The sequence below is a fragment of the Phyllobates terribilis genome, unplaced genomic scaffold (assembly GCF_046119375.1).
Source record: "Phyllobates terribilis strain yellow unplaced genomic scaffold, ASM4611937v1 Scaffold_5__5_contigs__length_657084704, whole genome shotgun sequence".
In the NCBI taxonomy this organism is placed as follows: domain Eukaryota; kingdom Metazoa; phylum Chordata; class Amphibia; order Anura; family Dendrobatidae; genus Phyllobates; species Phyllobates terribilis.
This window is the reverse complement of record NW_027362765.1, coordinates 547,197,875-547,213,958: the sequence shown is the minus strand read 5'-3', so window position 1 is coordinate 547,213,958 and position 16,084 is coordinate 547,197,875. Positions and strand designations below refer to the sequence as shown.

Here is a 16,084-nt window from a genome sequence, read left to right as displayed (position 1 = left end):
TACATGTTTTACATGGACCCATAGACTTGTATTGTCCCTTGTCATCCATGCTGGTAAAAAGCAGACATGTCTTCGTGTGGTTTGCACAGACACACGATCATGTGTGCAGTACCATAGATTTTTATTTATTTATGTTACTCACTTACATAGCGCCATTAATTCGACAGTGCTTTACACACATTGGAACTGTTCCCATTAGGGCTCACAATCTAGATTCCCTATCAGTATGTCTTTGGAGTGTGGGAGGAAACTGGAGAACCCGGAGGAAACCCATGTAAACATGGGGAGAAGATACAAAACTCCTTGCAGATGTTGTCTGTGATTGAATTTGAACCCAGGACCCAAGCGCTGCAAGGCAGCAGTACTAACCACTGAGCCACCGTGCTGCCATAATGGGTACATGTGGTATCCATGAAAAACATGGATGCCATATAAGGTGCCCAAGATGGTAGCCGTGGGCAAGCTGCTGCTCTATAACACCCCAGCACTTTCTAAATCAAATTGTGTCCCAGTCCATAAGTGCTGTGCTGCGTACTCACTTGTAGGCCGGAGGCCTTCGCTGTCTCCACGTTCTCAGTTCCAGGACCAGCCGCACACACAGCAGGGGACACGCGGTTTGTTTTAACAAGTTCAACTTTACTGGACAGTTCAAGTACATCAGCTTTTAACACGCAGCATTGGGCACAGCAACCTCTGGTCCTTGCTCAATCAACACAGTACATTTCAATCATTTTCTTATGTTTAGCTCAAACTTTCTTTACTTTAACAGGTCCTCTTAGGCCTAGGGATTTCCCATCCGGCACCGCAGTATTCCCAAGATCTGCCACGTCCATTTTATGCAATACAGAAGGATTGTTGGCGCTCTCCATAGCTCCCGACTTGAGCCTTGAGCTCCGGATGTTGCAGGAATGTCCCATGGGAGTTTTGTATGACCTAAGACCACCAGAATGATTTTCTACTATTGTGCTTTCAGCCCACTGCCAGTTGAACTTGACCTTGCCTCCAAGATACACTTTCAATAACTAACTGACTAAACGAGGAAGTCATTCCCTTTTTGATCCACTAGCTCCCCCCAAATTGTGGGCTAGTACCAAGTATTAACTATTTCCTACATTATGTACTAACTTAAATTCTTTCCTATGCTTTCCCTATACCTGAGTTACCTTAGGCTTTACCTTTACAGTTCCCACACAGCAGCATCAGTACCTATAATAACACTATGCATTGCTTACATTGCACTTCTAAGACGGATGGAACTATTCACACATCATATTTCACAATACGTGTATAAACCGCATGACACTAATCACACTACACAATTGTTGTCTTCAGGAGCAGGAACACAACAGTCTCTGTCACTCCCTTACAACCACACGTACTGCAAACACGGACATGTGAAGGGGGCCTAAGATAGGATACTTACTTGCCTTCGATTAATTTCTCTGACTTTTTATTTTTATCCTGGACTCTTACTTTAGCATTTTTTTTTCTGGGGCTTTTGGTGGTCTGCTTTTTTTTCTTGCTGCGTGGATTCATTTTATGCATTATTTTTATATGTTTTAAGCTATATAAATTTCTAACAACGATTTGTATTTTTACAATAATGTGCTATTGTTTGGTCGTGATTAGTGTTGAGCATTCCGATACTGTAATATCGGGTATCGGCCAATATTCGCGGTATCGGAGTTCCGATACTGAGTTCCGATATTTTTACAATATCGGATACTGGAATCGGAAATTTCCATAATGCCTGCGCTCTGCAGTGTCTCTGAAGGATGACAAGCTGGATGTCAGCGCTCAGCTGCGATCCAGACTGTCATCAGAATACCATCCCAGCGTGCGAGAATTCTCCTGATTGTTTAAAAGCCGGCGGCTTGTTACCGCCCGCCGGCTTTTAAACAATCACTCAGCCCCATACTCGCTTCCCCGCAGCCTCCCACCCTGATCCTCCACTCCCCTCGCCACCTCCCATCCCGATCGTAAGTTAGGACCGGACGGGGAGCACAGCACCAAGGAGCGGGGAGCGAAGGACCCGGGCGGGGAAGCCGGCAATGAAAAGACTTTACCGCCGGCTTTCCCGTTCTGTGCTGCGCTTTCCCGCCGGTTATTTCAAATGAACAGCTGAGGTATCAGGTGATGCCGATCAGCTGTTCATTTGAAGTCGCCGCGGTGCCCTCGGAGGGTTCATGTGAGTTCATGCTTGACTGCATTGCATGAACTCACATGAACTTTCCTACGGCCGCACAGGTCAGCCTCACCTCCCAGACCATCAGCCCGTCATGATTGGTGTGTGCGTGCAGACAGACATAGGCCGATGTGACACTACTACTCCCATCGGCCTATGTCTGTCCCCCGTCCACTCGTGCCAGCAGGATCTGCTCGATGGGAGCAGTAGTTCCCATCAGCCTGATCCTGCTATTTAAATTGCCCTACTGTGTCCCCAATAAATTTTAAATACATGTCATTGGTGGCCAGTGGTTACCTAAAATAAATTAGTTCATACATTACTTGTCCCCGCCGATCGCCACCTAAAATAAAGTAAAAAATAAAAAACTACACCTATACTCACCTAGACACCTAATTCCCCGAAGCCATCGATCTCCTGTAATAAAATATAAAATAATAAACCACAACCTTATCCTTACCCCTTCGTAGTAGTCCACGAGTGTCCCACGAAGATCTCCAGTTTAGAGCAGCCACATAGAATGTGACCGCTCTGAACCGCTGCCGCCGCTAGAATGATGGGGCCGTAAAGCAGCCCGTCATTCGCCGGAGTTCAGGCAGCGCTGCTCCGGTGATCTGCTTTACGGGCCTGCTGTACCGTGAGAAATTCCCACGGTACAGCAGTGCCGTAAAGGAGGTCTCCGGAGCTGCGCTGACTGAATGCACTCCGGTGACCTCAGTCAGTGGCTCCCGCTGCCGGGAGCGGACGTGTTCCCGGCAGTGTGAGCTTACAGCAGCCATGCACAGCTGTCACCATCTCCAGATGTGACAGCTGTGCTTGGGAGATCAGCGCAGGAACGTGGACAGGTAACTATTTTTTTTTTAGTAAACTAAGAATTAAATAAAATGGTGTGTTTTATTTCAAATAAATTATTTTTTTCTGGGTGTAGTGTGTGTTTTTTCTTTTTAACACTTTGTAGGTTAGTAATGGGGGCGTCTTATAGACGCCCATCATTACTAACCTGGGCTTCATGGCAGCTGGCGCTGACATGAACCCCACCACTATTACCCTCTGCCACCGCACCAGGGCAGCGTGGAAGAGCGAGGCTAAGTTCCAGAATTGGCGCATCCTATGGATGCGCCATTTCTGGGGCGGCTGACGGCTGGTGTTTCTAGCCTGGGAGGGGGCCAATATTCATGGCATCCTTCCTGGGCTATTAATATCAGCCCCCAGCTGTCTGCCTAGCCTTTGCTAGCTATTAAAATAGGGAGGACCCCACGTCATTTTTTTGGGAGGGTCTCCCATTTTAATAGCTAGTAAAGGCTAGGTATTCAGCTGGGGGCTGATATTAGTAGCCTGGGAAGCTCCGTGGGTATTACCCCCTTCCCAGGCTTCAAACATCTGCCCCAGCTGTCTGCTTAACCTCCGCTACAGACTAAAATTATGGGGGATCCCACGGCAATTTTTTTAATAAATCCTTTATTTTAACACTAAATGACACTTGAGGGGTTAATAAAGATGCAGTCCCTAAATTATTATTTATTTTTTAATTAATTCTTACCAAAAATTTTGATGTGGGCTTTGCCATATTTTTGTATGCCAGTCACAGATACAGAATCCAGGAACGGGCTGCCCCCAACTCCCAGCTGCCTATTTGTACCTGGCCGGACACAACAATATAGGGAAGCCCTTTTTTTTAATTATTTCATGAATTTCATGAAATAAGTTTTAAAAAAAAAATACGTGGGGCTTCGCCCTATTTTTGTGTCCAACCAGGTACAACTAAGCAGCTGGGGACTGGAATCCACAGCGCAGGGTGGCCCAAGATTTGTGGGCCCCCCCTGCTGCGAACTGCAGTCCGCAGCCACACCAGAAAATGTTGCGTTCATAGAAGCGCCATGTTCTGGCGCTGTATCCAGCTCATCCAGGGCCCTGGTGCGGTGGCTCACTGGGTAATAAAGGGGTTAGGGCCAACTTTGTATTATCCTCTGGCCCTAAGCCCGACATACAAGGGGTCATGCCAATATTAGACATGACCGCCATGAATTTCTAGTAAAGTATTTAAAAAAAAACACAACACCCAGAATAAAGTCCTTTAATTGAAATAAACACACAATTCTTTATTGTTCTAAATTAAACTCTACTTACCATCACGCCCATTCCAGCTGAAGCCAACGATCTCCTGCAAGAAAAGTAAAATAATAAAGCAACATCTTCCTTACCTTTCCATGGTTCCCAGGACAGCTTCAGCTCTGCTACATTCACATGACAGGCTGGATCGCAGCAGAAAGCTGCCATCCAGCCTGTCATCCCGCAGACACTGAGAAGCGCAGGCATGCTTGCGCTCCTCAGTGTCTGGCTGTGACGGCATCCCGATGAGCCGACAATGAATTCAGCTCACCTCATGCACGTCACTGACAGCGTGGGAGAATTCTCCTGCGCATGCGGTGAGCGTGACAGACTTGGCTCATCTGGATGCTGTCACAGCCTGACACTGAGGAGCGCAAGCATGCCTGCGCTTCTCAGTGTCTGCAGGATGACAGGCTGGATGGCAGCTTTCTGCTGCGATCCAGCCTGTCCTCTCGATGTAGCAGAGCTGGAGCTGTCCTGGGAACCATCGAAAGGTAAGGATGATGTTGGTTTATTATTTTTCTTTTATTGCAGGAGATCGTTGGCTTCAGCTGGAATGGGCATGATGGTAGGTATGGTTTAATTTAGAACAATAAAGAATTGTGTGTTTATTTCAATTAAAGGACTTTATTCTGGGTGTTGTGTTTTTTTTAAATACTTTACTAGAAATTCTTGGCGGTCATGTCTAATATTGGCATGACCCCATGAATTTCAGGCTTAGGGCCAGCTGATAATACCAAGCTGGCCCTAACCCCTTTATTACCCAGTGAGCCACCGCACCAGGGCCCTGGACGAGTTGGGTACAGCGCCAGAAAATGGCACTTCTATGAACGCGCCATTTTCCGGGGTGGCTGCGGACTGCAATTTGCAGCGGGGGGGGGGCAGAAAGCTTGTGCCTCCCTGCGCTGCAGATTCCAGCCCCAGCTGCCTAGTTGTACCTGGATGGACACAAAAATAGGGCGAAGCCCCACGTATTTTTTTTTTAAATTATTTCATGAAATTCATGAAATAATTAAGAAAAAAAGGGCTTCCCTATATTGTTGTGTCCAACCAGGTTCAAATAGGCAGCTGGTGGTTGGCGGCAGCCCGTTCCTGTCTGCTGTACCTGGCTGGACACAAATATAGTGCGAAGCCCCACGTCAATTTTTTTTTAATTATTTCAGGAAATTCATGAAATAATTAAAAAAAAATTGATGTGGGGCTTCGCACTATATATGTGTCCAGCCAGGTACAGCAGGCAGGAACGGGCTGCCCCCAACCACCAGCTGCCTATTTGTACCTGGCCGGACACAACAATATAGGGAAGCCTTTTTTTTCTTAATTATTTCATGAATTTCATGAAATAATTTAAAAAAAAAAATACGTGGGGCTTCGCCCTATTTTTGTGTCCAGCCAGGTACAACTAGGCAGCTGGGAACTGGAATCTACAGCGCAGGGAGGCCCAAGCTTTCTGGGCCCCCCCGCTGCAAATTGCAGTCCGCAGCTTCCCTGGAAAATGGCGCGTTCAGAGAAGCGCCATCTTCTGACGCTTTACCCAACTCATCCAGGGCCCTGGTGCGGTGGCTCACTGGGTAATAAAGGGGTTAGGGCCAGCTTGGTATTATCAGCTGGCCCTAAGCCCGAAATTCATGGGGTCACGCCAATATTAGACATGACCGCCATGAATTTCTAGTAAAGTATTTAAAAAAAAACACAAACACCCAGAATAAAGTCCTTTAATTGAAATAAAGACACAATTCTTTATTGTTCTAAATTAAACCATACTTACCATCACTCCCATTCCAGCTGAAGCCAACGATCTCCTGCAATAAAAGAAAAATAATAAACCAACATCATCCTTACCTTTCCATGGTTCCCAGAACAGCTTCAGCTCTGCTACATCGAGATGACAGGCTGGACCGCAGCAGAACGCTGCCATCCAGCCTGTCATCCCGCAGACACTGAGAAGCGCAGGCATGCTTGCGCTCCTCAGTGTCAGGCTGTGACGGCATCCCGATGAGCCGAGTCTCTCACGCTCACCGCATGCGCAGGAGAATTCTCCCACGCTGTCAGTGACGTGCATGAGGTGAGCTGAGTTCATTGTCGGCTCATCTGGATGCCGTCACAGCCAGACACTGAGGAGCGCAAGCCTCTTCCCAGGCTTCAAACATCTGCCCCAGCCGTCTGCTTAACCTCCGCTATAGACTAAAATTACGGGGAACCCCACGCCAATTTTTTTTTTAATAAATCCTTTATTTTAACACTAAATGACAAGTACAGTAACCAACACTGTCACTGTACTTCATATATATGTGACTGACATGTTTCTATCTATTTAATCTATGTGTGATGCTCTATTATTTCTGTTGTAAATTGTCGGGTACCGATGCTGAATTGCCGGCCGGCTTTTTTAAAGAGACAGTGCATGAAAACACTAATATTTTTTTAAATAAATCCATTACACTAAATGACAAGTACAGTAAGCAACACTGTCACTGTACTTCTTATATATGTGACTGACATGTTTCTATGTATCTAATCTATGTGTGATGCTCTATCTTTCTGTTATAAATTGTCTGGTACCGCTGCTGAATTGCCGGCCGGCTTTTTTAAAGAGACGGTGCATGAAAACACTAATATTTTTTTAAATAAATCCTTTAACACTAAATGACAAGTACAGTAACCAACACTGGCACTGTACTTCATATATATGTGACTGACATGTTTCTATCTATCTAATATATGTGTGAAGCTCTATTCTTTCTGTTCTAAATTGTAGGGTACCGGTGTATGCCGCTGCTGAATTGCCGGCTTTTCATGTTTCACTGTGAGCACTGTTCCCATCGATTTGGGCAACCACCTCCCCAATACATTCTACATTATTGTTAGTTGTTTTCCTTCATGTAGAATTAACCTACAAGGAAAGAAAGGGTTTATTTTCATTCCGATATTTGTGTCCCATTGACTTGCATTGGTTTCCGGTATCGGAATCGGCGATATCCGATACTTTTTGGGTATCGGCCCGATCCAATCCGATCCGATATTTCCTGATATCGGAAGGTATCGCTCAACACTAGTCGTGATCATGCTTTATCTATATGTTTGATTTGTTGCCATCTACATGTGACAATTTACTGCTTGGACGAATAAGTGTGTGAGGTGGAGGACCCTGTTACATATTTAGGTACCGAAACCCGGGAGCTTTAACTTACACCTCTACATAGCTACACCAAATATCCAAACCATAATTACATGTGAAGATATCCTGAGTAAATCATGTTTATTGGTACTGCACCTAAAGACCCTGTATTGATTCCCTGCAGGTGATGGTGGACTAGTGGTGTACAACTTACTTTCAGGTTCTGATGGAAAGTTTGAGATTGATGGAAGCACCGGCCTGCTGACCACGATCGATTACCTTGACTATGAGACTAAGACAAGCTACACTATGAATGTGTCAGCCACTGATCAAGCTCCGCCATACAACCGTGGTTTCTGCTCTATCTATGTTACTTTGATGAATGAACCTGATGAAGTTGTTCAGTTCACAAGCAGCAGATACGAGGCAGTGATTGTAGAGAACATTGCCACCGGCACTGAAGTGGTTCGTGTACAGGCTCGATCGATTGATAACTTAAACCAGCTCACTTATCGATTTGACCAGAACACAAATGCACAAGCTTTGGCTCTTTTCAAAATCGATAAAATCACAGTAAGTAGATGTTCATTACCATAATTTGTTGCTAGGGCCATATAATGAGCTAGAGCCTGGGAAGTTTTACAGTATGTTATTGTGATGAATTTAAACCATGTAGGACTTTATACTAGACTTTGTAATGGGTACTCCAGAAAGCAGATCATCAAGACATGCCTAGGTTTTGTTGCCTTCTTTCAAGAATTTGCTTTAGCTATATGTCGATACAGAATGCACTGTAAGGCCAGGGCCCCACTATCAGTATTTGATCATTATTCGGTCAGTATTTTTTCTCAAGAGTGGGAACCAAAATCAGGAGTGGGTGATAAATGCAGAATTGGTGACTTGTTTCTATTATACCTTTTCTCTGATTGTTCCTCACTTGGTTTTGTCTCCCACTCCTGAGAAAAAATACTGACCGAATACTGATAGTGGGGCCGTGGCCTAAGCTAAATTCTCACCTATTTGTATGCCATGATTATGCCATGTGACAGTGCAAAAAAACATGGGAGGAAGGATTCTTGTAAAATCAGTGGCACATAATAGGGTCCTTGGCTATGATTACTATATTACAGTTCTCCCCAACAAAATTCTCTAACCCATCGGGTGCATAAAGCCGATACCAGAAAAGTTGTTTCTAGTGGGACATACTGCAGGGGGAATGCCCGTAGGTATAACTATTACAGGAAAAGGGGCAAGCAGGCCCACTGTGTGTGGTGGTGCCACATGTAGTGCCAAGGTGTCGAGTGTGCCCTTAAGCCTCCAACAAAAAGATAGCAGTGGGATAATTTTGCTGTGCAGAAAAAATACCTGTGCAAGTGACTCCTCATGAAAGTTTGCTGAGAAAATGAAGCTCTTACCCTTAGGGCAGGTGCAAAGGACCGTATGTTCTCCATCCGAGATAAATGGTCCAATTATGCTAATCACACTCTGATCAGAGTGGGATCCATTTTTCTTTGATGTGGAGAATTTAAAAAAAAGTTTTTTTTCCATTCAGTCTGTCTGTGAAAATCGGGAAACACCCGGATGTCATCTGAATGCGGTCTGATGGTTTCCACGGACCCATAGACATGAATGTGCAAGTGCCATCCAATCGGAGGCAAATCATGCATGCTGTGATTTTTTTTTTCCCTTGAACCACTCGGTCCACAGCCTCATTGAATAACATTGGTCCGAGTGTGATCTGATGTTTTGACGGATCGCACTCGGACTGACACTACGGTCATCTGCACGAGTCCTTAGGAATTCCACTAAGTACAGTAGTCAGTAACTACCACTGACCTGTGACACATAGCCGCCGCACTTTGGAACATGAGGTTTTCAGTGCAGCGACACAAAACTTCCCAGTAATTTTTAGGTGAACCAGTTTGTTATAATAATGAAAACATTTATTATATCATTGCAAATACTAATAATTTTTACTTATGAGTTAAAGACTTTAGTAAAATTCTACCACAACCCTATCATTCTGATTGCATTTTTTACTTATTTGTCATAATTACAGGGGACAATAACTGTGAAAGGCTTAGTGGATCGAGAGAAGGGAGACTTTTATTCCTTAACCGTAGTAGCAGATGATGGAGGACCCAAGCTGGAGACCACTGTGGTGAGCTGACAAATTATTCATTACATATTAACATTGGACTTTAAATATGCATATACTGAATATATAGAATGAGCTGTTTCCCTGCTGTATTAATGCTGCTCAAGATGAACACAATTTAACTTTGGCAATTTAAAAGTAATCTGTCACCAGGTTTTTGTAACCTAGTCTGAGAGCAGCATAATATAGGGACAGAGACCCAGATTCCAGCGATGTATCACTTACTGGGCAGCTTGTTGCACTTTTGATCAGACAGTGTTTTATTAGCAGGAGATTATCACTAGAGGACTAGTAAACCTGCTGCCAGGTAATCCTCCATATTTATGAGCTCTGCATAACCGCACCCCACCACTGATTGGCAGATTTCTGCGTACACTGTACATGAGCAGAAAGTTGCCAGTCAGTGATATGGGTGGGGATATGCAGACCCTAGCATTCAGAGAACTCTGTTAGATCTGCTGCTGACAAAACAGTGATTTTATCAAAACTGCAGCAAGCAGCATAGTAAGTGACATATCACTGGAATCAGTGTCTCTTTCCCTAAATTATGCTGCCCTCAGATGGAGTTGCAAAACTTGGTTGATTCCCTTTAATCAAAATCTGAGTAAAAAAAAGTTCAGTATCTAAATTTAATATATGTTTTTTCATTGTCCTTTTTTATTTTTAGAAATAAGGTACTGGAGTTCAGGGTATATTGAAGTTTGTTCAACATCTATGATATAGTAATTGTGGTAGTTTAATGTTGTATACAGTACAGACCAAAAGTTTGGACACACCTTCTCATTTAAAGGTTTTTCTGTATTTTCATGACTATGAAAATTGTACATTCACACTGAAGGCATCAAAACTATGAATTAGCACATGTGGAATTATATACTTAACAAAAAAGTGTGAAACAACTGAAAATATGTCTTATATTCTAGGTTCTTCAAAGTAGCCACCTTTTGATTTGATTACTGCTTTGCACACTCTTGGCTTTCTCTTAATGAGCTTCAAGAGGTAGTCACTGGAAATGGTCTTCCAACAATCTTGAAGGAGTTCCCAGAGATGCTTAGCACTTGTTGGCCCTTTGGCCTTCACTCTGCGGTCCAGCTCACCCCAAACCATCTCGATTGGGTTCAGGTCTGGTGACTGTGGAGGCCAGGTCATCTGGCGTAGCACCCGATCACTCTACCTCTTGGTCAAATAGCCCTTACACAGCCTGGAGGTGTGTTTGAGGTCACTGTCCTGTTGAAAAATAAATGATGGTCCAACTAAACGCAAACCGGATGGAATAGCATGCCGCTGCAAGATGCTGTGGTAGCCATGCTGGTTCAGTATGCCTTCAAATTTGAATAAATCCCCAACAGTGTCACCAGCAAAGCACCCTCACACCATCACACCTCCTCCTCCATGCTTCATGGTGGGAACCAGGTATGTAGAGTCCATCCGTTCACCTTTTCTGCGTCGCACAAAGACACGGTGGTTGGAACCAAAGATCTCAAATTTGGACTCATCAGACCAAAACACAGATTTCCACTGGTCTAATGTCCATTCCTTGTGTTCTTTAGCCCAAACAAGTCTCTTCTGCTTGTTGCCTGTCCTTAGCAGTGGTTTCCTAGCAGCTATTTTACCATGTAGGCCTGCTGCACAAAGTCTCCTCTTAACAGTTGTTGAAGAGATGTGTCTGCTGCTAGAACTCTGTGTGGCATTGACCTGGTCTCTAATCTGAGCTGCTGTTAACCTGCGATTTCTGAGCCTGGTGACTCGGATAAACTTATCCTCAGAAGCAGAGGTGACTCTTAGTCTTCCTTTCCTGGGGCGGTCCTCATGTGAGCCAGTTTCTTTGTAGCGCTTGATGGTTTTTGCAACTGCACTTGGGGACACTTTCAAAGTTTTCCCAATTTTTCGCAGTGACTGACCTTCATTTCTTAAAGTAATGATGGCCACTCGTTTTTCTTTACTTAGCTGTTTTTTTCTTTCCATAATACAAATTCTAACAGTCTATTCAGTAGGACTATCAGCTGTGTATCCACCTGACTTCTGCACAACACAACTGATGGTCCCAACCCCATTTATAAGGCAAGAAATCCCACTTATTAAACCTGACAGGGCACACCTGTGAAGTGAAAACCATTTGCGGTGACTACCTCTTGAAGCTCATCAAGAGAATGCCAAGAGTGTGTAAAGCAGTCATCAAAGCAAAAGGTGGCTACTTTGAAGAACCTAGAATATAAGACATATTTTCAGTTGTTTCACACTTTTTTGTTAAGTATATAATTCCACATGTGTTAATTCATAGTTTTGATGCCTTCAGTGTGAATGTACAATTTTCATAGTCATGAAAATACAGAAAAATCTTTAAATGAGAAGGTGTGTCCAAACTTTTGGTCTGTACTGTATATCAGTATGTGGCAATATCTACTTCAATACCCAGCATGCATAGAGAAGGTAATTTAAGCATGCTAATTTAGGGGCGAAGGAGAGCCCAGCCCGGATAGCAGATCATTGCTGATGTCACATTCAGACTGCACAGAGACTCATCGGGCATCAGAACATTATATCAGCTGAAGCATCAAGAGATCCGGATAGTGTATGGGCCTTGCAGCTACTTTCAACATATTAGTAAAATAGAAGTAATAGCAAGGTGGATCTGTAGCATTGCTCTTCATACTGCTGGACAAACCCGGTGATTTAAACATCAGAATTAAACATCCATATTGACAGATATTTCAATTTGTTACACCAGCCTCATCAGGTCTAAGAGAGCTATTAATTTGTGAATCTTACGTTGTTCAAGCTGGTGATAAATTCGATACAAGGAAAAACATTACATTATAATAAAAATACTTGGTAGTTGTATGGCTTATGATAGTAAAACATTTGTATATCTTTATTACAATCTTCTTTATTTTCTTCTATATTTTTAAAGTAAGAAGAACCTTTGGTAAAATTAGATTAATAATATAAGCAGAAAATTCTCTGCATCAGCCCAAGTGTGGAAAATAGTAAGAAGGATCTGCACATTATTACATTGCAATAGGGTCAGAATATTCTCCCTGACCTACACAGAAGGTAGAGGTAACAATAAGACGCTGAATGCCAGCTCATAGCAAACAATAACTTTATCCCCATGCTCCCTACCATTTCCTTTAGGATGTAGTTATAATGAATGTTGCAGATTCACCTTCCTCTCCATGGGTTTGTCTTTCCTTACATTTCATTATATAATTGTGTGTTAATTGTGAATGACTGCCTTTCCTGCTTTTAACACAACAAGCCCTTCTATACAGCACAATTGGTTCATTACGGGCTGCACCTGGGGGGCTATTTCTGGTGAAATATCAGAATAATGAATAATAAAGGGTAGCAGATTAAAGAAATCTGGTGTCTCTTATGAGGTCTCATTCACATGTTCCTGTTTAAGATGTGTGTGAAAAATGGTGCAAGTGTGATCAGTGTTTTGGGTCAGTGTGTCATCAGTGTTTGGTCTGTATGTCCATTTTTACCATTACTGTGTCATTAGTGTTTGGTCCGTATGTCTGTTTCTACCATCAGTGTTTGGTCCGTATGTCCATTTTTACTATCAGTGTGTCATCAGTGTACAGTCCGTGTGTCTGTTTTTCATCATTGTGTCATCAGTGTTTGGTCCGTGTGTCCATTTTTACCATCAGTGTGTCATCAGTTTACAGTCCGTATGTACGTTTTTACCATCAGTGTGTCATCAGTGTTTGGTCCATGTCTCCATTTTTACCATCAGTGTCATCAGTTTTTGGTCCATGTGTCAGTTTTTACCATCAGTGTGTCATCAGTGTTTGGTCCTTGTGTCCATTTTTACCATCAGTGTCATCAGTTTATGGTCCATGAGTCAGTTTTTACCATCAGTGTGTCATCAGTGTTTGGTCAATGTGTTCGGTTTTACCATCAGTGTCATCAGTGTTTTTCACTGTTGAATAAATGAATAAATAAATGACAAAGATTCTCCTATACTTTGCATCATTAAATATGGACGGCACATGGACTGCACTCTTATGCCATCCGTGTGTTGCATGTATTTTTCACGGACCCATACACTTGTATTGGCCCTTTTCAACCATGCTGCCGTAAAAACACGGACATGTGCATAGCAGCATAGAATATAATCAGTATGTTTGGTGTCCGTGAAAAAAAAATGATTAGAGCACGTACATGCAACACGGATGTGTGAATGAGCCCTAAAGATCATGTAAAAAGGTAAGGACACATGCTTTCCAGTTTTATAATTTTTTACCATGTAAGGATATATTATTAATTGATCTTCCTTTAAACTCCATGTAAAGATAATAGGGATGTAATGGCTAAAAATTGCCATAATTAAGTTTAAAGTGAATCTGTCAGCTGATAGATGCTCACGAATTGGGCAGAAGATATCAGGCACTGGCTGGATTATCTTAGCCAGATGTGTTTGACTCATCTTTTAAAACATACAGTACAGACCAAAAGTTTGGACACACATTCTCATTTAAAGATTTTTCTGTATTTTCTTGACTATGAAAATTGTACATTCACACTGAAGGCATCAAAACTATGAATTAACACATGTGGAATTATATACTTAACAAAAAAGTGTGAAACAACTGAAAATATGTCTTATATTCTAGGTTCTTCAAAGTAGCCACCTTTTGCTTTGATGACTGCTTTGCACACTCTTGGCATTCTCTTGATGAGCTTCAAGAGGTAGTCACCGGAAATGGTCTTCCAACAATCTTGAAGGAGTTCCCAGAGATGCTTAGCACTTGTTGGCCCTTTTGCCTTCACTCTGCGGTCCAGCTCACCCCAGACCATCTCGATTCGGTTCAGGTCTGGTGACTGTGGAGGCCAGGTCATCTAGCGTAGCACCCCATCACTCTCCTTCCAGGTCAAATAGCCCTTACACAGCCTGGAGGTGTGTTTGGGGTCATTGTCCTGTTGAAAAGTAAATGATGGTCCAACTAAACGCAAACCAGATGGAATAGCATGCCGCTGCAAGATGCTGTGGTAGCCATGCAGGTTCAGTATGCCTTCAATTTTGAATAAATCCCCAACAGGGTCACCAGCAAAGCACCCCCACACCATCACACCTCCTCCTCCATGCTTCACGGTGGGAACCAGGCATGTAGAGTCCATCCGTTCACCTTTTCTGCGTCGCACAAAGACACGGTGGTTGGAACCAAAGATTTTAAATTTGGACTCATCAGACCAAAGCACAGATTTCCACTGGTCTAATGTCCATTCCTTGTGTTCTTTAGCCCAAACAAATCTCTTCTGCTTGTTGCCTGTTCTTAGCAGTGGTTTCCTAGCAGCTATTTTACCATGAAGGCCTGCTGCACAAAGTCTCCTCTTAACAGTTGTTGAAGAGATGTGTCTGCTGCTAGAACTCTGTGTGGCATTGACCTGGTCTCTAATCTGAGCTGCTGTTAACCTGCGATTTCAGAGGCTGGTGACTCGGATAAACTTATCCTCAGAAGCAGAGGTGACTCTTGGTCTTCCTTTCCTGGCGCGGTCCTCATGTGAGCCAGTTTCTTTGTAGCGTTTGATGGTTTTTGCAACTGCACTTGGGGACACTTTCAAAGTTTGCCCAATTTTTCGGACTGACTGACCTTCATTTCTTAAAGTAATGATGGCCACTCGTTTTTCTTTACTTAACTGCTTTTTTCTTGCCATAATGCAAATTCTAACAGTCTATTCAGTAGGACTATCAGCTGTGTATCTACCAGACTTCTGCACAACACAACTGATGGTCCCAACCCCATTTATAAGGCAAGAAATCCCACTTGTTAAACCTGACAGGGCACACCTGTGAAGTGAAAACCATTTCCGGTGACTACCTCTTGAAGCTCATCAAGAGAATGCCAAGAGTGTGCAAAGCAGTCATCAAAGCAAAAGGTGGCTACTTTGAAGAACCTAGAATATAAGACATATTTTCAGTTGTTTCACACTTTTTTGTTAAGTTTATAATTCCACATGTGTTAATTCAGAGTTTTGATGCTTTGAGTGTGAATGTACAATTTTCATAGTCATGAAAATACAGAAAAATCTTTAAATGAGAAGGTGTGTCCAAGCCTTTTTCCCTCCCGATGCCCTGAAGTGACAGGTTTGTATGTGTGTATGTGTTGTGCGCATACAGGTAGAACCGAAACGTTTGTTTTGTACTAATTTTTCTACTATTAAATTCTCAAAATGTATTCAGTCATCTTGAGTTTTTCATCTTGTTGCTCTGGGGTTGGACCCTACTTGTGCACCGATCTGCCACAGTAGTGTAGTAAGTAACCTACCATATTCGCATACAGGTAGAGAGACCTGTCACTCAAGGGCAGTGGGAGGGGAGAAGACTTTTAAAGTATGTTTTTCTCTGAAACATGGCAGCATTTCAGAGTCAAACACACCTGGCTGAGATCATATAGCCAGTGCCTGATACAGGCTACCCACGGATTGGCTAGCATGTATCGGCTGTCAAGTTCTCTTTAAATAGTTAACAAGAAAAACACAGCTTTTTTATTGGCCTCTATAAAAAAAA

General features: G+C 43.1%; 1 protein-coding gene across 2 annotated transcripts in view; it reads left to right on the top strand.

The window, feature by feature from the left end:
- Positions 1 to 16,084, top strand: part of CDH23 (cadherin related 23) — a 1,802,240-nt gene that overhangs the window by 1,458,372 nt on the left and 327,784 nt on the right. For both annotated transcript variants that reach the window (XM_073685852.1, XM_073685853.1), the window contains exons 31-32: positions 7,597 to 7,985; positions 9,472 to 9,573. In XM_073685852.1, coding sequence (XP_073541953.1) covers positions 7,597 to 7,985; positions 9,472 to 9,573 — 491 coding nt within the window. The remainder of the gene's footprint in view (positions 1 to 7,596; positions 7,986 to 9,471; positions 9,574 to 16,084) is intronic.